Below are 25,022 nucleotides of genomic sequence, written 5' to 3'. Positions count from 1 at the left end.
TAACACCTGTGCTTATAAACTAAGCCGTTGCACTTGGGGTATAGCTCTAGTCTGTACCTTACGTACCAGGCTCTATTGCATCTGAATGACATGCATGTTAGTGAGGATGAGTGGGGATGACTATGTACCTCCCATCCCTAGTGAAAGGATGGGACTTTGTGTTAATAATACATCCTTTGTACTGCAAACTGTGGGGCATGATGAACAAATTACAACAACAAAAAAACAAGGTTGCCCCTCCTTTTTTCCTCTGAATTCTCTCTTCTTTCTTTACTCTTAATGTGGCCATACAAATAGAGATCCTCTCGTTTGGAGATTTTTGCCAAACAAGCGGATCTCTCCCAGATGTGCCCACATTGAGGTGGGCGATATCAGGCTGATCTGATCATGGGCCCTAGGGCTCAATATGGATCATAATGCATCAACTTAGAGATGCAGCTGCGATCAGACGGAATTTTTAACCCTGCCCGACTTTCGGCCAAATATCGATCGGGGAAGCCCATCGGAGGGCCCCACACACTGGTGCAATTTTTATCGGTCTGTGTATGGCCAGCATAAATCTTCTATTCCTTCCCCATCTCTCCCCCCCCACATACAAACCTCCCCCCCCCCATTTAAACTCTGTACTGTTGTGATATGTTGGATGCTGTGAAATGTTCGCAATTACCCCATTTTCAATAAAAGTATAATAAGAAAATATTTTTTTTAAAAAAAAAGTAGTTTAACCCAATTTTGTAATTTTGCATTTTTTACTTTGTAAATTATACCTACATTATTTATTATAGAAAAAAATTTATATTGGGTTTTAATCTTTAGATATTGTAGTAAGACCTCTTATCTGGAAAATTCCAGGTCCAAGGAATCTGAGTAACTGTATTTTTTCAGATTTAGATATCTCAACAACAGCGTCTAAAATTGCTTTCAGATGAACTTGCTATGGGAACTGTAAACTCAGTGAGCTAGAATCATTTTAATCACTTGTGACTGCAACGCACCGATATTTTCTTTTCTACTGAACCACTCAGACTGACTTTATAGCTTTGTGCCCCACTCCATATGATCCCGGTGCATGGCTGCTCTGACTTCTGCACACCAGGAATCTATAACTAGCCCCTGTATTGCTCTTCTGTCTGCCTTGCTGTTTATTATGATTTACACATGCACAGTGGCACTGTAATGTGAGATATTTTCTGCAAATTAACTCTTCCTTAAAGAAACAGAACCCAGATTTGGACTAAATCGCTCCTTTTCATTCCCTGTCATGAATAATTTTTAGCCCTGGAATGATGGAAACATAACATTCAGATCCCTATTCCCCTCTGTTTCCTCCTGGAACACTGAGCTGAACACGATCTCTTTTTCTAAAAAGAAAAATTGCTTGCTTCAGACTTCAGACTTAAATAACAAAGTCAGAAAACAATGCTTTCCATTTTCTGGCTGCTGAAAGTGCCTACACACAGATCCTATAAATAGCAGATTTTCTTTTAAATTAATAAATTGTCTTCTCATAGAGGTACATATCCCATAATTCAACACACATGTGCCCATGCAACACATACTTTCTGTATCTTAATATTTCAAATCTATCACTGTCCTCTGACAAGAGTAATGGTTTACTTTAGGAATGTCTAGCACTGTAAAAGCATGCTGTTAAGCACCAGGTAATAATATATTAATGTGTGTTTTATTTAGCTTGTACACTACTGTGTTAAAATATTTTTATTTTCCTTCCCCTGCATATTGACCTCTGATTAATTTGACATCACATTTTAAAGAACTGTGCACTAGTGTGTGAAAGAGTTTGTCTAGCAGTATAAGGGTTAAGGTATCCCATATGCTCACTGACTTCACTTCCTCTATGGCCGAGGCTTCCCCCGTTCCATATTTTGGCTAGTGTCCCACTGGCAGTGTGTCTGCGGTTGGCTGGCAGGCAACAGAGGGGGTCCCTCCTGATTCATAAATAAGCCAGCAGAACACAGAAAATTTGTGATCAATCACGTTTCCAGCTCTGCAATATGAATTTGCAGACACAGCTCCTATAGCAGATGTGGAGAAAATGGTAGTAAGCAAGAAAGCAAAAGAGAGCAAAGAAAAGTAAACACAGCAGACGAAAGACACAGAATTAGGAGGATTGTAAAGGGACATTAAGGCATTGACCTCACCTACATAGTTTTATATTTCATAGAATACTTTTCAGTTCATATTACTTAAACACTTTACTTGTGGGGTAGTCTATAAGAACTCTGTGCCCTAGTGCCCATTATTGTCGTTTCTTAAGACCCCATGACCCAGGCACCAACAGTTTATTAAAATCCTCTCTACCCATATCTACATATGACTGCCGCCCCCCATGGTTTTGTCTAGTTGGATCCCCAACAAGGTGCTGCTAATGATCACAAGCTAAGTAGTAGTGTTCCTGCAAGAGGGGGGACAATCACATACAAGTGTCCCTAAAGATCAACTGGCCTGAGTACTGCCAGGCTAAAGCTCGGTATGGAGGCTGCTTCTTCAGCAAAAGCTGTGACTGTGATTTGATACTGTATGTAGTAGGACACCCAACAAGTTAAGGAGCAAACATCCTAAACTTTGCTTAGTGGCCTTTTGATTCACATTTCTTCAAGAACATTTCTTGAGGACTTTCATCAGTAAAGTAGAAAAAAAAATGACATAGCACCTACAAATAAGCTGTTTCTTGGCAACAAATGTCCACTTTTATATGTGAAAGATTTGGATTATTTAGTCCTGTGGAGAGCCATGAATGGTGCTGACCCTGATTTATCTTCCTGTTTAAGGCTAATGCCACTGCCTCAACCTGGGTGCCAACACAATCAAAATGTCTGCAGTATGAATATGAAGCACTCAGCATGTTTTAAGCAGTAACCATCGAAAACAGCTGTCTTAAAGGGATTGTTCACCTTTAAGTTAACTTTTATTATCTTATATAATGGCCAAATCCAACTTTTTAATTGTTCTTCATTCTTTACAGCTTTCAAACGAGGGTCATTGACCCCAGCAGCCAAAAGACTATTGCTCTGCGAGGCTACAATTTTATGGTTATTGTTACTTTTTATTACTCATTTTGCCCTTGCCTATTCATATTCCAGTCCCCTGTTCAAACTCCTGCCTGCATGCGAGGATAATTTAAATCCTAGCAACCAGATAGCTACTAAAATTCCAAACTGGAGAGCTGCTGAACAAAAATAACTATAAAATCAGTAATAATTAAAAACGAAGTCCAATTGCAAATCATCTCAGAATATCACAGTCTGCATCATACTAAAAGTTAATTTAAAGGTGAACAGCCAGTTTAAAGAAAACTAACAAACTACCTACCACAGACGATACTTTGCTATAGTTGTTAGTTTCAGACTCACATGAATAGCCCCAACCCCCAAAGCAAAAGAGGAGGGGGGCTAGGCACATACCTTATCTACCCCTGACCCCCCTGTCAACCCACTCTTTCCCCCCATCCTGCTGATCACCTTACTACGGCTGGAGGGGGGGATGGGGCTTGCCTTGGGCACCCCTTAGATTTTCCCTGGCACAGTTGACTCCTATCTAAATAAAGAATGTACTCTAGTATTTAGAATAGCATACTACACCTCTTTAGACTACTAAAGAAGAAAAAGACAAAATTATATATTTATGTAAAGCTCTGGTCTTTCAAAACCAGCTGTCTGTGGAAATGGAGAAAGTATTAACATTATGGTACAATTAGTCTGCTCATATGTTTTTCCAAAAAGTTTTAGCCTGGAACACCTGTGAGCTGGTTAGAAGATGATCCAAGGTTCATTCATTTACAGCAAGAACAAAAGACCTTGCAGATCTGATCACAGATTAAACATAAAAGGGCAAATACGGTATATATTACTGGATCCTGGCCTGGGACAGTCTCTTTTATAATAAACTAATGATTTTTTGGTGCTAAATCAATATTTTCTCAGAAAAACATACTCTGAACTCTCCCCAAGACACTTCAAACTCCCAGCATTTTAACAGTGATTCCAACTGCTACGTACCGAAAGCTTTCCATTACAGTTTTATAATGGTACTTTTTATGTATTTACTTTTATGGCACTATTGATGCCTGTCTTAATATCTGTGTTTTTTCTTTCATGGCTTTGTGTATTTTTGGATGATAACAGCTTTTTCATGGAGAAAACACTTGGAAAATTGGAAAGGACTATTCCCAAGCACCAGTTTATCATATCAATGTCTTCCAGAACCTTGATGCAATACATGTCTAAATGATGCACAGAAATCTTAAGACAAATGCCATGAAGCCTCTCACAAACATCTTTGCGTCTGTCAATTTGGTCATGTCACGTTACTAATTGTTATGGTAAAATATGCATTTACGTTACTAATATAATGCAGAAAACCCATGAATAATGTGTAGATTATATAAATTGTTTTTAGAGATGTTATAAGTTATAATTTATATAGTTAGTTATGTCACTTGTATCCCTTGACCCATTGAAACGTGTATTTGACCCAATCAAAAAACAAAAAAAAGTATATGGGGTGCATCCATAACAAGTCTATACTACAAGTCAGCTTGAGTACCATGACCTGTACAGAAGCCTGTGGCATAATGCAAATGTATTTAAATTTATATGGTCATTGTGGGCTTGTTTATAAACATTGGGCAAATTTGCACATTGGTAGTGTGAGAATAACTGGTGGTCTAGTTGGGTGATGGGGACGCCCACCTCCTCCTCTTCTGTGCGCCGCATCTGGTTTGTCACATAGCTTTCATAAGTGATGCTCACGCACATGCACTTCTGGGTTTATTCGCTGACCTAATTCCATTGCCCAACATACTGTAGGTCTATTTTCTGATGCTGTAGTTCCTGGGTGTAAGTCAAATCTTATTATCTGTTCTCTGACCCTTGCCTGTCCCTGTACTGACCTTCGCCTGTTATTGACCATTCTTGACCACTCGGATTCTGTCTTTGTACTGCGTTACTGACTGGTATTGACCTTGGCCTGTCCCTCACGTACCCATCCTGTTCCCCATTACTCCCATTACTCCTGTACATTACTGTTCCCTTGTCTGCCCAGAACTCTTGCCTTGGCTCTTTAACTCTAAGACCTGGCAGCATCCAAATAGCAGAGGAATCAAAAGGTGGCGGTTATAGGTAGAAGCATGAGCCGCGACTGGAACCGTGTCATCTGTTATATTACTAACAATCTTGTAACTATAAGATTATAATACTATTAAATGAAGATTGTGACATAATTTATGTATTTGAAAAAGCACTTGTCTAGTATATGAGATGTCAAGAATAGTGATGGGCGAATTTATTCGCCAGGCGCAAATTTGCGCCGAATTTGCGCGATTCGCCACCAGCGAATAAATTCACGAAATGCCCGCAAAAATTCGCCCGAAAAATTTTTCCGCCGTTTCGCGAATTTTCTGGCGAAGCGAAACGGTGCAAATTCGCCCATCACTAGTCAAGAAAACTAATGGCACATGCCCTTACTACTAACAAAAAAATCGCAATATGGTTGTTAGTAAATTGACCCCTTCAACAAAATAAATTTGAAGGGACAGATTTATCGGTTCCCTTTTTCTTGCTCTTTTCTTTTTCATTCATCATTTGTCTCTTTGCCTTTAAGAATTTGGAAGGTGCCAATTCCTCCACTACTGTGCACCTGACAGTCTACTTATGGAAGTCAAAGGTTTTTGAGTGCGGAACCGCTCTATGCAGATTGTTCCTCATTCTGTTATTTATAATTTGTCATATAAAGATATGGGCATGCACACCAAATGATTGATCATATAAACCAGATAATTGTGCAGTAAAAAAAATTTTTAATGTTTAAAACATAACGGTAATAAACAACATCAATTAATGAGGGTAAATATTCAGTAAATCAGCATACATACATACCACACCACTGGTAGTTTTGGTTAGATATAGAAAAGCGGATACACAGACCCCCAAAAAAGAGCACACCCCGACGTTTCGGCTTTCGCCTTTATCAAGGGGTATTCTGACCTTCATGTTTCAAATGGCTTTAAATACCTTAGCGTTTCCTATTCTTAGCGTTCGCTCGCACGCGCGCTCTAATGTCGCCCCTTAGTGACGTCACTTCCGCATCCCTCGTGTTACTGGACAATGCGTCCACACACAGGAAGCGGATATAGATGCTGAACCGCATCTTGGAGCGCAAGCGCATGTGATAAGTGATCGGCTTCCCTAGCAACTCATCTTCTCAACGTCCAATACAGAACTATGCATTCCTATACGATCTCACATTTATTGCGGAACACTACCATATTTCTACTGGATATAAAACCATTGAATTCCTATATGCAGAAAAAAAGAGATTGTGAGATTGATAGCTTCCTACAAGAGAAAGAAAAGAATGGAATGATTAATGCTAAACTGAGGAAATACTTACAGGTTGATAATCCAATTATCCCAGCATTTTATCTCCTTCCAAAAATACATAAGGATGCTTTGAGGCCCCCTGGGAGACCGAATGTCATCTGTATTCCAACCGATGGCTATCCTATTGGATGATGTTTTGAACCCTATAGTGACACGTACCAAATCCTATGTAAGGGATACCACGGACTTCATCAATAAGATTAATACGATACATTGTACTAATGACAATATACTATTATGTACGATGGACGTGGCATCCCTTTACACATCAATTCCACATGATTTGGGTATTGACACAGTGAAACGCAATATACAAGAGTTACAGCTTCCAACAGGTGTTGACAGCATGTTGTTACAATTTCTCGAATGGGTCTTGAAGAAAAACTACTTTGTCTTTGAGAATAAATATTATGAACAAAGCCAAGGCACATCGATGGGATCAAATGTGGCTCCTGCTTATGCCAATTTATTTATGGCAAGATTCGAAGATGAATTTGTATATACGAGCACATTTTGGCCCTCGATCTGTACTTGGCTACGCTATATAGATGACCTATTCTTTATATGGCAGGATACTGAAGAAAAACTACAGTCTTTCTGTGAATATTTGAATACCAGGCTCCCTACTATCAAGTTCACCCTTGAATTTGATAAGACTGAGATACACTTCCTTGATGTGAAAGTTGAGGTGAGAGATGGCAAATTTGAAACAGATATTTATAGGAAACCAACAGACAAAATAACATACTTGGATCCTAAGAGTTTTCATCCACCTACCACTGTGAGAGGGTTACCCTATAGCCAACTCTTAAGAGTTAAACGGATTGTGAGTACGGATAGTGTATTTGAGGAACGAGCAGATGAAATGATGAATAACTTTGTGAAAAGAGGTTATAAACAGGAGATGCTAGTAGACATCAAACAAAGAGTTAGAGAAGTCGATAGAGCAGATTTGCTGGTCAAAAAAAAGGCAAGGAAAATTGATAGATTACCATTTGTCAGTACATTTAGTTCACAATCGAAACAAGTCAGGAGGATAATCTACAGGCATTGGCATCTGTTACAGATGGATCAAAAATTGAAACCTTGGACAACGAACCCACCTATAATGGCGTATAAACGACCACCCAATTTAAGAGATCGTCTAGTGCATGCTGTACAGGAACCAATGAAGAAACAAGGTACATGGTTAAGTGACACAAAGGGCATGTATAGATGCGGTAGATGTGTGAACTGCAACTTCAGTATAAGATCTGATAAGTTCTACCATCCAAAGACAGGGAAGGAATACGCAATAGGTGATTATATTAACTGCCAGACTGACTTTGTGATATACCTTTTAAAATGCCCGTGTGGCAAAATATATGTTGGTGAGACGACCAGGACTTTGACAACAAGAATAGGAGAACATAGGAGTGACATTAGGTTGAATAAAATCACATCACCAGTAGCAAGACATTTTATGGCAGAAAGACATCAAGTCAGCCAGTTAAGATTTATGGGCATTGAGAGAGTTATGACACCGAAACGAGGAGGGGATAGAGAGATACTCCTTAAACAAAGAGAACTTAAATGGATATACAAACTGAATGCACTGTCACCAGATGGGCTAAATGAGGATAGGGAATTTTCTGTTTTTCTATGATTATTATTTTTTGGCATAGTGATGTTATTGCCTCAGCCTGGGTATGACAAAGGGGAGTAACACACTAATTGTTATTCTGGTTTTTAAGAAAGCATTTTATATATTTGTGTTAATTTTGCAGAAAACAGACATGTGGGATAAGATGACCATGAAAGAAAATGTAAAGCCCTGCATCTGAAATATAAACATATTTGGACTAAGGGAAAATTTGGAGGATATATGCTCCGTGATATGGACAAATCTGAGATACGGATCACCTGATTATGTCTGAATATTAAAGATGGTTAAGAGGAGAAGCTTTATGTTTATATATGTGTAGGACAATATTGATATCGAATGGGCACTTGTGAACGAGATGGTCTAGGATAATATTATTATGATAATGAGTAAAAAGTAATCACTGATATGAAAGAATGAGATTGGTCTTTCATAATTTTTTTTAAAAAAAATTTTTTTGTATATTTATTAGCACTCAACACTATATGAATATAATTAATTTATTGTAGAATAGGTTTATTAATTTATATATTTACATTTATTGATTAATTGATTTAATACTAGTCCTTAGTTGACTGTATTGATTATAAAAAAATTTTTTTGCACAGTAATATTGACAAGCTAAATATAAATTTTATTATGGACACTTGTCGCTATATAGCACTATATGCTAGATATATGAGATACACTGGGAGTTTTTTTTATGGCAATCAATATTTAATGCGCTAGCACTTTTTCATGGATTAATGTTTTATAATGTATGAATTTTTTATTCACTTAGACTATTCACTTTTTTTATGATGAATTAACCCATTAAGATTGATAAATTGTCCTTATATATTTACATTGGTATGTCTGATGAATTCTATTATTAGATCTATATGTGATTTGAAATGTTGGATGAATAATGAATTTAATCACCACTGTCTTTTTTTCTGCATATAGGAATTCAATGGTTTTATATCCAGTAGAAATATGGTAGTGTTCCGCAATAAATGTGAGATCGTATAGGAATGCATAGTTCTGTATTGGACGTTGAGAAGATGAGTTGCTAGGGAAGCCGATCACTTATCACATGCGCTTGCGCTCCAAGATGCGGTTCAGCATCTATATCCGCTTCCTGTGTGTGGACGCATTGTCCAGTAACACGAGGGATGCGGAAGTGACGTCACTAAGGGGCGACATTAGAGCGCGCGTGCGATCGAACGCTAAGAATAGGAAACGCTAAGGTATTTAAAGCCATTTGAAACATGAAGGTCAGAATACCCCTTGATAAAGGCGAAAGCCGAAACGTCGGGGTGTTCTCTTTTTTGGGGGTCTGTGTATCTGCTTTTCTATATCTAACCAAAACTACCAGTGGTGTGGTATGTATGTATGCTGATTTACTGAATATTTACCCTCATTAATTGATGTTGTTTATTACCGTTATGTTTTAAACATTAAAAAATTTTTTTACTGCACAATTATCTGGTTTATATGATCAATCATTTGGTGTGCATGCCCATATCTTTATATTATATATGCTATAAAAACTAATGGAGTTTTTAGGGCTTTTGCACCCGCAATCATTATTTTTGATTTATTGTTAGAGTGCCCTCCTCATCCCTATATTTATAATTTGTCACTCAATTTTTCTTTTCATTTTGAAAATACTCAAGAGCATCATAGGGTTAGGCAGTTATGTTATTGGCTCTTAAAGCTGGTGACCACTTCCTATCACACTTGAATATAGTGATTGAAAAGGGGTGGTTCTTCCTCTCTGGCCTACATATTCTGACCCAGATGGATGTGTGGGAAGCCTGATGTCAACAAGGCCCAGTAAAGAGTTCTGCCCTTCTGGGACAACACTAGTAGAGAAATTGGGGAACATGGCCCCTTTGAATAAGGTTTTATCAGATATAGGACTAGCATACTCCTAAACATGTAAGGCAAAGCTAGAATGAACAGCTTTGCGATTCACCTAAGGATTGTAGCTAAAGGTTAGGCATTACTGACCTAAAGTTAATGGACCACAGTGCTGAAGGGATTCAGACTTAGCATATTCCTCCCTGCACAGATTCCACTGGAGGAGGGTAAATCTGGACCACTAGCTGTTCTAGCCTTAAAGGGGTGTTCTACAGTTGCTCCTGGACTTCCTCAAGGACATTGTCCAGAAGATGCTTCTTGGTGGTGCCAAGTCAGAGTAGCTGATACTTTGACTCTGAAATAGAGCTGCTACTCACGTCTCTAAATTATAGTAAGGTTCAATTTTTGTATATAATCTTGTTAATTTCCATTGTACATCCAAACTATGGGGCAGATTCACTAACAGATTTTGCCAGCATCAGCATCACACCTATTGCCCACTTCACCAGGCGCAAGAATACGCTAATTCACTAAAATGCGAAGTTTCATCCTGGGGCATCGAACAATGGCGACTTTTCGCTAGAGTTACTTTGGCTGTGCTAGCATTTCACATCATATATTCATTTGTGCCTAGCGAAACTTCGCTAGTGATCTTGCGCTTAGGCCAATTTGTATAAGGCGGGAAATTTAAAGTTGTATGGACGTCTTTATTATAAATGTTGCTGCAAATGGTTTAAGTTACCAGTTTATATTACAAATTTCCAGGGAACCTTAATAAAGACAAGAGAGTTAATATAATGCCCTACACTTGAGCTCACTGTAAAATTGATGTTCCACATGTAATAAAATGTGTGGAGAAAAAGGTTTACACAAACAAGTAAGTTGGGACTTTTGCAGTCAATCCCGCTAAAAAAAGGAAAAGTCACCAGCGTATTTTGAACACACAGGATATGATGTAAGTGACATAAAATTGAGGAAGATCTAGATGCTTTTTAGCACTTTGCCTGGTCTGAGATGGCAAAGTCAACTCTGGCGAAAGAGCGAACGTTCAGTAAAATCCTCATTTGAGTGAGTTTGCAGAGTAATGTCCATTCGTCAGAGTGAAAAGTTGTCAGGCGAAAGAGTGCAAATGACCGACAGCGACAGCTCTGTTCACTAGCTAATTGGTGCCTGCGTCTGTTAGTGAATTGGCGATGTCCCTGTGGATGGCAATGCTGGTAAAAAGTTGCTATCGTTAGCCACTTCGCTCTTTAGTAAAACTGCCCCTATATGTTATTGTGTCATGTTATTTCCTACTTTATAGATATTCTCAATCACTATGATATTGAAATGCCATAATCAAAAATGATTCCAACAATTACCCAGCCACCACTTCCCTTCATGCATACAGCATGAAACAAACCTCTGTTTCTAAGTATTAGGAGGCCCACTGGAGGTTACCTGGAAGCATAAAGGATTTATTACTGTATTGTATTAATTACGTTACAATCTTACAATTTAGATGCTTAACTTTTTATCTTCAGTGGACCTAAATTAGTCATGTTGTAACTCAGGAAAATGACAGAAGGATTTCAGTGGAATCACTCTGTCATCATGGTAATTTACTATAGAATCCATAGCCTAGAGTATGCTTCACAGGTCAGGAATCGTTCATTATGGACTGCAGGGGACTTGGGAGTGCGAAATACCAGGCTGCATTTAAGTTTTGAAAGTTGAGCATAATTTTAATTCACTTCTAAAATGATGGCAAAGAGCATATGCCTGGTGCTTTTTAAACCTGCAAGGGCCTTATTTTTAAGTATCACTGGGGTAGGGACTAATATAGTCTATAATATCTTGCCACTATATAAATAAAAATTTTAATTTTTAATAAGGATACTATTGATATGGCATTGCTCCACTTTTGCACCCACTACATTTCACCCATGCGTTTCCAAAGAATAAAAAAAAGCGAAAATCCCTCATTCCTCCCAGTGTACATTGTATTGGCCCTTTCTTCTCAGCACATAAAACAATGCTGTATGACTTTCTGAGATTTCCATGATAAAATCACAGAATAGCTGTGAGAAGTATGTGGTTAAAAGAAAGGGAATGCAAAAAATAGAAAAAAAAACTGATGTGAACACTTCCTGAAAGCCTTTACAAAATCTAAATCGCTTCAAGAAACACCCTAAGGTGTAAGCGATACCACTCGTCTGCTAGCAGTGTTGAAATCTACAATGACATGGTGTTTATGCGTTTTGAGTATATTAATAGTTTTTTTGTTCCCAAATGCGAAAGGGCGTAAAACACTTTGATAACTGAAAAGTATACATACCACCTTTTCACTTGGAAAGCAAAAGAAAAAAAAAGAAATACGTTTCAATTCATTTCAGTTTCTGTATGTGTACCAATATATAGTTACCAGGGAAGATAAAAATCCACTCCTGGTAACTTAAAGAACCGAAAATCCAATTTTTCTATCAGAATTTTGACTCAGAGAGTGCAATTGCGCTGTCTGCACTAGTGATGTGACCTTCCTCTACTCGCATCGTAGCTTTTTGCTAGGGATGGGCTGTTGCAGTTGTTTTGGGAGAGAAGATGGCTAGACAGTTGGTGGAGATTTTAAACTAGGCGTGGGGGGGGGGTTCAGTAAAAGATTCAGTGGAAAACAGGTTAGATGAGATAGTGGGCAAAGAAAGGGAAAATGGGGGAGGCGATTTGGCTGGGGATACTGTTAAGGATAGGGAGGACCACATGTCATGTTCAATATGTTACCAGTATTAAATGTATGTTTGCAAATGCAAGGAGTCTGACTGGTAAAATGGGAGAGCTGGAGGTGCTGGTGGGAAAATATGATGTGATTGGTGTGGCCGAAACATGGCTGAATGAGTTGCATGACTGGGCAGTAAATATCAGTGGCTATACTTTGTTTCGGAGGGACAGAGGCAATAGAAAAGGAGGAGGGGTATGTCTGTTTGTTAGGCAGGATTTAAAAGCTCATATAAAGGAGGAGGTTATGTTAGAAAATGAGGGGCCAGAAGTCTTATGGGTGGAGTTCTTCAACAATTGTAAAGAGTCCAGAAAATTAATTGTAGGCGTATGCTATAGACCCCCTAATGTAAGTGAGGAGGAGAAGGCGAAGCTCCTGGTGCAAATAGAAAAGGCTGCTAGTTTGGGTAAAGTATTAATAATGGGGGATTTTATTACCCAGATATTGACTGGAGCAACAGTACTGCCAGGTCAGTTAATGGGAACAAGTTTATGGCACAGGTTGTTGAGGAGCCAACCAGAAAAAATGTTATTCTGGATGTAGTGATCTCTAATGATCCAGAACTTATAGCAAATTTAACCCCTGGGTAATAGTGACCATAATATTATATCATTTATTGTCAGGTGCAAAAAACAAATATATACTTGAATTTTGGAAAAGCTAATTTTAGTGCCCTACAGAGCAATACAGAGCCCTACAGAGCAATGATTGGGGCATTAAGTTGTCAGCTAAAAACACAGAACAGAAATGGTTGACATTTAAAATGATATTAAATCATTACTGTTCTCAATTTATTCCCTTAAGGAGTAAATGTAGAAGCTCTTATGTGGCTTAATACAGAGGTAAAGAAGGTAATAGGAAAGAAGAAAAGGGCATTTTAAAAACTACAAATCTGTTGGGTCAGAAGCTGCATTTAATGAATATAAACACTATAATAAATGTTGTAAATCGGCAATCCGGAAGGCAAAGAAAGGAAATGAAGAGTTAATTGAGGTGGAGGTGAAAACTAACCCTAAAAAGTTTTTTAAATATATTAATAGTAAAAAGATGCAGGTTGAGAGTGTTGCTCGATTAAATAATGGTACCAGCATGGTTGTAACAGATACAGAAGAGGCAAATGTGCTAAATCAGTTATTTTCTTCAGTGTATACAATAGAGGAGTCTGGGTTCTCAGGATCACTTTATAGCTGCACAAATGGTTTAGCTCAATCTAGTCAGTGGCTGACTCAGGATATGATTCATAAATCTTTAATAAAACTTAATGTAAACAAGGCTCCAGGGCCTGATGGCATACATCCCATGGTTCTAAGAGAGCTTAGTTCAGTTTTAGACCAGCCCCTATTTCTGATTTTCGGAGATTCACTTTCATTTGGTATGGTGCCTATGGATTGGAGAAAAGCTGATGTTATTACAATATTTAAAAAGGGATTACGGTCTCAGCCTGACAATTATAGGCCAGTAAGTTTGACATCTGTGGTGGGCAAATTATTTGGAGGCTTGTTAAGGGATCACATTCAAAATTTTGTCCTAGTGAATGGCATTATGAACAGCAATCAGCATGGCTTTATGAAGGATAGGTCATGTCAGACAAATTTGGTGGTTGTTAATGGTACATTCTCTACTTGGAGTAAGGTTCTTGGTGGGGTCCCTCAGGGCTCGGTATTGGGTCCACTTTTATTTAACTTGTTCATTAATGACTTAGGGGAGGGTATTATAAGTAATGTATCAGTGTTTGCAGATGACACAAAACTATCCAGCCCAATTAAGTACATACAGGATGTGGCATCCTTGCAACAGGATCTTGACAAACTGGCAATCTGGGCAGCTAAGTGTCAAATGAGATTCAATGTTGATAAATGTAAAGTCATGCACTTGGGATGTAAAAATATCCAAGCCACTTATACCCTTAATGGGACAGCAGTAGGCAAATCCATTATGGAAAAGAACCTTGGAGTCCTTGTAGATGATAAACTTGGCTGTAGCAAGCAATGCCAGTCAGCAGCATCAAGGGCAAATAAGGTCTTGAGCTGTATTAAAAGGGTCATAGAGTCACGGGAGGAGGGGGTCATTCTTCCACTGTATAGAGCACTTGTAAGGCCCCATCTAGAATATGTCGTACAGTTTTGGTCTCCATCACTCAAAAAGGACATTATTGTATTAGAGAGGGTACAGAGAAGGGAAACTAAGTTGGTAAAAGGTATGGAAAATCTTAGCTATGAGGAAAGACTGGCCAAATTGGGGTTGTTCACGCTGGAGAAGAGGCGCTTAAGGGGAGATATGATTACTATGTATAAATTTATAAGGGGATCGTATAATAATCTCTCTAATGCTTTATTTACCAGTAGGTCTTTCCAGCTGACACAAGGTCACCCATTCCGATTAGAAGAAAAGAGGTTCCGCCTAAATATTCAGAAGAGTTTTTTTTACAGTGAGAGATGTGGAATTCTCTCCCTGAATCAGTTGTACAGGCTGATACATTAGATAGCTTTAAGAAGGGGTTGGATGGCTTTTTAGCAAGTGAGGGAATACAGGGTTATGGAAGATAGCTCATAGTACAAGTTGATCCAGGGACTAGTCCGATTGCCATTTTGGAGTCAGGAAGGAATTTTTTCCCCCTCTGAAGCAAATTGGAGAGGCTTCAGATGGGTTTTTTGCCTTCCTCTGGATCAACTAGCAGTTAGGCAGAATAATAAAAAAACTAAAAGGTTGAACTTGATGGATGTGTGTGTTTTTTCAACCTTACTTACTATATTACTATGCAAAATGTTTAAGCAAGGGGGGCAAGGGGGAAAAATTGTATTTATTGCTAAAATATGAAGATATGCAATATTGCGTATTCAATTTCCAATTCTCAGAAACAACTGGAGTTGCAACCTAGCACCCAGATAGTCTGAGTGTTAACCCTTTTACTCCCAGCAACCCAGTTCAGATCGCCAGCTTATGTGAAAACGTTAAACTCTGATCGAGCACAATTGATTAAAATAAAACTTTTAATGGAAATAATAATTAAAATCTAAAACGCACCGTCTGTGAACACATCACCACAACTCGACAAGCTCACTGCGTTTATTAGCGCAATGCTGGACCGTGTCTATAAAAACACAAATCTAAAACTTGCAGAAAGTGGACAGGTGGTGGAGCCTTGTAAGTAAATCGGTATTAAATAAATGTCAGTTAAGCCTTTTCAGTTAAGCAAATGCCAAGCCATTTTCAGCAGCCCCTCCCTTAAATTCCCATATGGCGTAACCTACTTCTCTACGTTGGGAGCGGTCGGAGCTACTCTCACCACCTTCCACCTATGCCGCCCATAGCCCATAGCATATTCAATTTCCAAGCACATTTCAAAGGAAAACAGTTTCATCCTACTTTTCTTAAACAATGCCTATCTTGAGTTCTCTCCATATGCTTTTCCTCTCTTTTCTCATGCTGTTGTTTCTCTCTTTTCCTGTGTACTTCTAGCTTTGAATTTACTGCTGGGAGAATATTATGAAAACCCACTTCTGTTTCTGTACAATAGTAGTTTATAAGACCTGCCACTCTCCCAGCTGCAAAACATGACCTTTTGCTCTAACAACTCTTTACTTTCAAATATCTTCCTGTCAACCACTATATTAAATCCCTTAATGCTGAACATGGAGCGGATGAATGCAGAGATACTGGGGTATGGAAGCTATGAATGGGGAGAAGGAATATTGTGTACTACATTTAAACCAGTATACAGAGCATACGTATAGAATAATTATAGTAGAATACTGTATAGTGAAAGATGAAAAACCCATGAAGGGAAATATATAATTAAGTCCCTTTAATAAAAAGTGCAAAACAGAGGGTAACAATGAATGGGTTCAAAGATCTTAGTCTTGGTAGTACTTTAGTATTATCCTCTCTGTCATAATTATCCCTAACTATCTTAGTCTAATACCAACAGTACATCACTGACAGCATTTTTTCTAACTCTCACAAAGGGATACTGTCATGGGAAAACGTATTTTTTTCAAAATGCATCAGTTAATAGTGCTACTCCAGCAGAATTCTGCACTGAAATCCATTTCTCAAAACAGATTTTGTTATATTCAATTGTGAAATCTGACATGGGGCTAGACATATTGTCAATTTCCCAGCTGCCCCTGGTCATGTGACTTGTGCTCTGATAAACTTCAATCACTCTTTACTGCTGTACTGCAAGTTGGAGTGATATCACCCCTCCCCCCCCCCAGCAGCCTAACAACAGAACAATGGGAAGGTAATGAGATAGCAGCTCCCTAACACAAGATAACAGCTCCCTGGAAGATCTAAGAACAGCACTCAATGGTAAAAGCCAAGTCCCACTGAGACTAATTCAGTTACATTAAGTAGGAGAAATAACAGCCTGCCAGAAAGTAATTCCATCCTAAAGTGCAGGCACAAGTCACATGAGACATGATAGACATCCAGTCACTCCAGCCTTTATACATTACATTTATGGCTAACTAACTATATTAGAAACATTTTTTATTTTGCACAGCCATCTAATTACACAGTTTTTATTTTCACACTGGACTGTTCCTTTAAAGGTGTACCACTCCTTTAAGACTTAAGTCTAGAAGTGGTAGAACAGAGTAGGCTGACAATCTGTTGGAACTAAAAGATTCAGTTTGACTCAGACTTGAATGGCTGCAGTGTGAACAGGTGGTTTAGAGCTAATCTACAAGGACCTCTGTGGAACAACAACATTTTGACATTATTAGCCAAGAAGAATGGGAGGATCCAACATGATTTAACAATTCTTTTTCAATTAATTTGCTGGAACATCCTTCAACAATTGTTTGTTAACTGCAGATAAATTACAGACACTGCCATAAGTTAAGCTGCAGGGGATATGACTGTATGAGTGATGGGACAAAGCCTGGGGCTCAGTGCAGTAAAAATACATCAAAAACGCGCCAGCATTCCCGACCGGATTGAATCAGTTATTTTATTAACTTATGGACTAAGAAATAAGAACAAGCAAATCAGTTTGGTCACAGTTCAGATTCCCAGAGAAAAGAAAGCCAATGGATAATACACGTGACACAAAAGCACTCCCCACCCAGAAGAGATGTCACAAAAAACTGACAGCCAACGAATCCAGAACCGAGACCGAGGCCTGTGCACCAATCAAAATATTAAACAAGTAAACACAGTCATTCCAAGGCCAGTCAGTGCTTTTTCTCATGGGGAGTCCTGAGCACAGTGGCCCAGTTCATTAAATTAACATTAATCCAAGAGTCAGTTGGTCTCTAATATTGAAATGCTTGCCCCAGGATGTAGATAAAGAATGTCTGGAATTAATACACTATCAAAGTCATCAGGGATCATCATTTTTCCATTAAACCTTCCATGCGTAAATGTCAGGATCTGTGATAAGATACCAATTACTAAGCATCAGATACACTTACAGCGTTTGCAACATTGCTAGATTTCTATTAGCACTGACTGCCAAATACAGATTGTAGAAGACAAATGCATTCGAATGATACTGCACTGAATCCCTAAAAACAGCCTGTTTCATGTGGTTTCTATATAATCTGGCAATGCGAGGTTTACAGGAAATGCTCACAGCCAAAACATTTACACAGACCATCTTATCTGTAATTCAGAATGTGTTTTCAATTTAAAATAATGCCTTTTTAACCTCTATACCAGTCGTATAGGGAGTAGGACCCAGCAAATCCATCAGTTGTACTGTAATGCATCTTCTTTTAAAGCAAATATTGTCCCATAAATAAGGTTGACTTATACATTTACTTTGAGAAGTAATGAAAACATGAGCACTGGATTATCTTCTGCAAAAAAATGGTTTTGAAAGGAGTCCAAAATTCTGAAACTTCTCTAATTCACTTGACAGAAACAATAATTACACTGGAACAAAAGTGGAATTTTGAATGCAGACTATACTGTGTGGATAAAGTGACATTTGGAGGTCTAAAGAAAAGTCAAAATGTGGAATATGTAGTTACTGTACTACATACATACTACTACTGCATACAAGCATACAGTCGGGTCCATTTATTATTCTAAAAGCACTGCAATCAGTTTTAGTGCAGCATTTAAGTACTTTGATTCCATGTTTTCCTAAAATGTAAGCAGTTTTAGAGGCACATTTATTAAGGGTCAAATTTCGAATTCATGTGAGTTTTTTTTAAAACTCCCATAAATTTTAAATTCTACTAGGCAAAATTTAAGATTAAAATAGAATTTTTAATACTTTGTCGAATTTATCCGACCCGAAAACTCAAATCGAATTTGATCAAACTCGATTCGAGTTATTTCACCGAAAAATACTTGAATGTCAGGAAGGCTGCAAACATCTCCAAATTGATCCCTGCACCTCTCCCATTGACTTAAACAGTAATTTGGCAGATTTTAGGTGGCGAATAGTCGACTTTGACTTCTTAAAGGGCCAAAGTATGCTAAATATTGAAAAATCAAATTCAAATTTTTTTTAAAAAAAGTTTGGATTACTCCCTAGTCGAATTTTCAATTCGACCCTCGATAAAAGATTTATTAAGGGTATAATTTGAAAAAAAAAACTTCGAAATTCGAATTCAAAGAGACCAACCGAAATTAAATTAAAATAGAATTGTCTCTATGTAGGGTTGCCACCTGTCCAGATTTCACCTGGACAGCCCAGTTTTTGGAAGCGCTGTCGGGGTGAAAAGTATCTGTCTGGATTTCCTAATATGGAAGTTAATTGAAGTTAATTTGAAAGTTCATGACATGGCCAAACACTGATTGCCACATCATAAGTCACACCCCTGATGTCAATGGACCCTCCCCCAATGGAACCAGCCCGACCCCTGACATCATCCGCCCTGATGCCATTCACCCCTCTCCCTGCCCATTTTCCTCAAAAGAAAAGGTGGCAAGCCGATCTCTATGATATATGTAGCACCATACTTGGTGTGCGTGTGTGCGAACACTATATTGTGGGGAGATTATTACTATAAATGGACAATGTATTACTAAGTTTCTCACCTGATTTGCATTTGATATTTCTTGAGACAGCACTGTTGGTTTGGGTTAAGAACTACATTTGCTACAAGCCTTTGCTATAGGAAGTGCATTGAGCAGTCCAGCCCCAGAAAACCAGAGGGGAAGAGGAAGGGAGGAACCAGCCAGCAGCGGGGACTGTGTTAGGGTTGACTTTTTACGGATCACAATCTGGGTGGGGACGGGGCCTTGACATCACTGTGGCGAATCAGTGAAGTTGTGGATGGGACATGCTAAGTCACATGGGAGGGGCTATGATGTGGTAATCAGCTATTGGCTGATCATTATGTCAATCAGGGGAGGTCCTGCCCAGTTGTCCTTTTTTGGAAAACCGGGCAGACTGTCTTTCCTTCTGAAAACCGGGATGTCCAGGTCAAATCTGGACAGGTGGCTACTCTAGACTGTGCTGGAATACTTAGAGTCTAGGGGGCTCAATTATCAAAACTGGGCAAATTTGCCCATGGACAGTTACCTATAGCAAATTTGCCCATGGACAGTTACCTATAGCAATCAATCAGTGATTAGATTTTTAAAGCCAGCTGCAAGTAGAACAATGAACACAACAATCTGATTGGTTGCCATTGGTCACTGACCATGGGCAAATTTGCCCAGTATTGATAAATGACCCCCTAGGAGTTTTGTGCTGCAGCCAGTTTAGTGACCAACCAGCGAGAGAGACTGCTACTAATCTGCAGAGTGAGACACTGTAGTTTGCTTGGAGTTGTCTCCTGTTGTTCTCTGGAGGGAAAGTGCGCAAGGTTCCAGCAGCCAGTGTGATCCTGGGTTGTAGCCTTCCAGCCATTTTGATTAGGAGAAAGCTACAGTGAGAGGAGAAGCCGAGTTCCTTCTGAACTGTGAGTCACCTTTAACCCCTGTCTTGCCAGTTTGGGAGATTACTGTTCAGCCCTTATTGTAGCTGCGAGATTGTGTCTCTGCTCTTGTTGGCCACCTCTCAACTGTTCTTCGCTAAGTGTCATGTGTTCCACTGTGAAACGCACAGCCATCTTGGATTCTGCAGTGTACAGAGGGGGCAGACAGAGAGAAAGTGTGTGCCAAGCAGCAGTGGGAGCACAATATATGAGTGAAATACAGTATTTAACCATAACCATTTTATTCGAAAGATGGTGAAAATGCATTGAATAGTTAAATATTTTCTGAGTATATGAATAAGTGGGAGTCTTATGCAATCTCTCTATGAAAAAGAGCTAACTTAGAACAAGAGCTCCACAGATCAGCACAGGTGTTGCAGATTCCTCTTCCAGTTATAAAGCTGGCGTCCATAAACACAGCTTCTCTAATCATCTTCCATATTTATAGTTCATGGTGAAAAGTTACCTTTATTGCAATAGTCATATTATACATTTCAAATCAATTGCCCGTTAGCTAACTCTATATATTCTGATCTATAAGACAGCAACAAAGTTTTGCTTATTAAGGAGAATTAGTTGAAGGTGCAGAGGTGGGAACAAATCTCTGCACCTGCATTTAAATCAGTGAAGCCTGGAGCTGTGTTCTTGAGCACATAGCCCAGTGCACGCTTTAAACACATGCCTCTGTAGCTCCCAGCTACACATTGGCAGGGCAAGATGGAATCAGATCAATGAAGAATGTATTTGGCTTAGATTTTATAGTACAGAAATGAACAGCTGCCAAGATGCAGGTGCAGAACATCTTTGTTAGTCTGACGTGTACACTGTCTAATACGGACAGATTCATTCAAGGACTAATTGACATATACAGAAGATTTTATGTTTTGTAAGACTGGAAATATATAGTCGATGGACTATATAGGGTCACATGCTGGTTAACTACAAGACATTACTTTGCACTGAAAACCATATACATTGTGTAGAATCTACCTTCTCCACGAATGCTTCCTCAAACTCCTAGAATTTCATGGAACACCAAAATGTCAAAAGTTGCATTTCTTTGATATGATAGTCATACAACAGGTCAAACTAAAAATGATGCTTCTAATATAAGTTCCAGTTCAAAAAAACGTCAAATTACTATATTTGTATTGTTAAATGTTATTATTGAGGGTTTATTCTTATTAAAGTGGCAGAAGGCCCAGTCTAAGTAAATGCAAGAACATTTTTGGAAATACTAGTTTTAAAGCAGAATTTGTCTAATTTAAATAGAATACATTTTTAGGAATCAAGGGTAGCAAATGATCTTAAATTACTAGCAAATAAAAGACTCCTAAACACTTAGTATTAACAACAAAATTTAGGAGAACTGCTGTTGTTCTTGCTGTAACGTGTAGATCAAAAAACGAAGGTTCAAATATTTTGCACAAAAGCACAAAAACAAAATGGATCATTTACAATGCTTTTGCACTTTGTACTGCCTACCAACTAGATGAATTGCCGCAGGTCTCTGCTCTCCGTTTAAAGTGGACCTGTCACCCAGACACACAAATCTGTATAATAAAAGTCCTTTTCAATTAAACATGAAATCCAATTTCTATTTTTTTATTAAAGCATTCATAGCTGTTGTAAGCTAATTTAAACATCTCAGCTGTCAATCAAATATTGTCTGCCCCTCCTCTATGCCATGGGCATAGAGGCGGGGCAGTCAATTACTTTCACTTTCCATTCAGCACTTCCTAGAAATTGCTTCTCTCCCCACATTCCCCCGTCCTCTTCACCATTTAATTGTGTAGCCAGTGCATGGGGATGGACATCAGGTCCCCCATTCTGGTGCACAAACAAGATTCTGAGATGATGCAAGGCTTGTCTTAATAACAGTGTCCACAAAATGGCTCCTGCCTGCTTGCTATAATTATGAATTCCCAGACTAAAGGAAACAAGATTCAAATAATTTATATAGCGTAATTAAAGTTAATTTTGCTCGACTGATGTGATAAAACAGGATTATGAATAATTTTTTTGGGTGACGGGTCCCCTTTAAGGGATAAACTCCATGAGTGCTTTTGTAGGATGGTGTTGAATCAACAAACTGCATCCGACAAGTCGGATGTAGTCGAATGGGTCAAAATTTAATGGGATTGATGAAAAAAAATTGATGCATAAATGTAAAATTTTTTATCCAACACGGGTGTGAACGCTGCATGCTTCTTCTTCATCCGACGAGATAAAAATGGATGGTGTCGGAAAGTCTGTTTTTTCTCATTGAAATATATTGACTGTCAGATGTAAACACATGGAGAAAAGACTCCATCTGACTTTACAATCTAGCCTAGGGGATCACATTTTATAGCATCCTACAAAATCCTGTGCTGTTGTGTGGTGTTGCATGGAGGATCAAATAAAATCTTGTCGACATAATCTGATGAAAAGCGATCATTGAGTTTCACCCTAAGAGTCACAAAGACCTACAATTACCCCATGAATACTACCTGTGTTCAGCAGCATGTACATGTCTTCCTTTCTTTCTGTCCCTACCCTTCTCCAACTTTGTATCTGAATTGGCCCTATGGCTGGCCTGAAGCAACTGATGCTGTTTACTACACCAAACGTATACCCACATTTTCATTCCACATCCCAGTAGGTGTGTTGGTACAGCCTTAAAGTTTTCCTCCCTATTATTCATTTAACCATAATATTTGGTAAAGATCCATATGCATAAATTCACTGTGTGACATTTATGTGCCAGAAAGAGTGATGACATGTTAAATGCAGATTAAATTGCTCTCATGCAGGGCCCACTTCATGATCTGTAAGCAGTGAAGGGCGAATTTGGGGCATTTTGCTTTGCTGAAAAAATCACGGATTTCCCGCCAAATTCGCGAAAGGGTGGAAAATTCACAAAATGGCAACGGCGTCTCATTTTTGACGTTTTTTTTTTTTTACGCTGGCGAATTTTCGTGGTGGTTTATATAATAAATTCGCCCATCATTATCTGTAAGCTAACGACATTGATGGGAAGCAAATGTCACCAACCCCATGATTGTGTTTGCCATAAATGAAAAATGCAATATTTCAGAGAGCCAACAACCATGTGTGCCACTGGTCAAAAAGTTTAATTAATTTTAACTTTTTTTATAATAGGTAATAAGAGGGCAGTGAGGTCATCATTCTATGTTAAACTACCTGGATGATTTAATTTCCAAAAGCCTGGGTTAGGTCAGATTTAATTTGTAATCTTACATTTTTGGAATCATTTCCAATTTTGTGTCAGTGTTGTGTGGGATAGAACTCAGGAACCACAAGGTAATTTTTTGGTGCGATAATTTGAGTATGTGAAAAATGTAATTCTTACCTGAGATTTCTCCTTCACTTCCTGTATCTTCAGGACATGTGACACGTCGCATGTGTTTCGTCGCATGGCGACGTGTCGGCTCGAGCCGCACCGTCAAGTCCTACCCTAAGGAATTAGGCCTGTTATCAGTGCACTATTTATTTTTACAAGATACCAGTTTTTATATATTTTCTGTACTTGTTTGTCTAAACTCTTGTTGCCTGTGGTTGAATTTTCAACACATTCATTTAGGATGGGCACAGCCACGGAGGTGGCAGTGCTGGGTCTTTCTAAAGAATGTGTGAAGTGGGTAGGTGGGAAGTTATATTAGAATTTTAGAAGTTATATACTCCGCATTTGATAAAGTGAAGTGTTATCGTTATTTGTTCTCCTTTTTAATTTCATGGGTTTTTCTCCTTCCTTTTTATCTATAGGTACATCTCCTGGTACTGTAAGGATTTTAGGGCATTCTTAGTGGGCTGCAAAGGGCCCTTATGGTATAAATTTGGGTTTGGATCTGGCAGCAGTTAGCATAACAGTACAGTATCAGGGGTCTACATTGGCCACAGATTTTGCCAGAGGTAATATAGTTTCGGAGTATGTCTATGGAGCCCAAGATTCTACTTATTCGTGCTTCAGGTAATGATATTGGTCAGTATACAAATTCTGTTTTAATGTATGGTATAAAGCAGGATTTAGTTTGCTGTACTTCTATGATAGCTAGGGTGACTATAATTTGAACATAGGCGATTACGGGAGTTATTATGTTATTGAGTTGTGGCAGGAAGTTGAATAAAACAGTTTCAACATTTGTTGAATTGTTGAAACTTAGCAACTGAATTGACTGGGGGTGTCATACATACAATGGCTCCTCCCATTAAATTCAGGTTTCCTTGTCCTCAAAAGGTAATTGACCTGACATCATTTAACTCTTTCAATGTGAGTATGCAGGAGTAATACGAATCTTAAGGCCACCCAGTGATTCCCATTTATTGAACATAGAAAACCCAGAAAAGGGTGAGTTTCTACACAGCAACCTGAATATAAAGATCCACATTATATAAACTCAATGGTCAGGCACTGTGGGTGTTAAATGGAATTGGCATCTAATTAAAATGCTTAATATATATCTACAAAAAGATTGATTTAGCACCATTACGCTAAGCTG

The 25,022-nt window shown here is 38.5% G+C and overlaps 2 protein-coding genes across 3 annotated transcripts in view; one reads left to right on the top strand and one right to left on the bottom strand.

Annotated features, from left to right (window-relative positions):
• The window catches only part of znf469.S (zinc finger protein 469 S homeolog), a 354,800-nt gene that overhangs the window by 221,830 nt on the left and 107,948 nt on the right, over window positions 1–25,022 (bottom strand). The gene's annotated exons all lie outside the window — the stretch shown is intronic.
• LOC121393270 lies at window positions 6,481–9,654 on the top strand. Of its 2 annotated transcripts, XM_041561205.1 has the most exons (3): window positions 6,481–7,089; window positions 7,468–7,582; window positions 8,168–9,654. In XM_041561205.1, the coding sequence occupies exons 1-3, from the start codon at window positions 6,493–6,495 to the stop codon at window positions 8,185–8,187; spliced, it is 732 nt and encodes a 243-aa protein (XP_041417139.1). In that variant the 5' UTR covers window positions 6,481–6,492; the 3' UTR covers window positions 8,188–9,654. The 2 variants fall into 2 exon arrangements, with proteins under 2 accessions (XP_041417139.1, XP_041417138.1); XM_041561204.1 differs by having other exon boundaries at window positions 7,468–9,654.

Source organism: Xenopus laevis, chromosome 4S (assembly GCF_017654675.1).
Source record: "Xenopus laevis strain J_2021 chromosome 4S, Xenopus_laevis_v10.1, whole genome shotgun sequence".
Lineage (NCBI taxonomy): Eukaryota > Metazoa > Chordata > Amphibia > Anura > Pipidae > Xenopus > Xenopus laevis.
This window is presented reverse-complemented; position numbering and strand designations above follow the sequence as displayed.

Bases quoted from the DNA above. Each gene is read 5' to 3' on its own strand.
- LOC121393270 (XM_041561204.1), top strand. From the start codon at position 6,493: ATGTCATCTGTATTCCAACCGATGGCTATCCTATTGGATGATGTTTTG. The intron at 7,090-7,467 runs GTGAGAGATGGC...CATCTGTTACAG, and splicing joins TCCTTGATGTGAAAGTTGAG to ATGGATCAAAAATTGAAACC.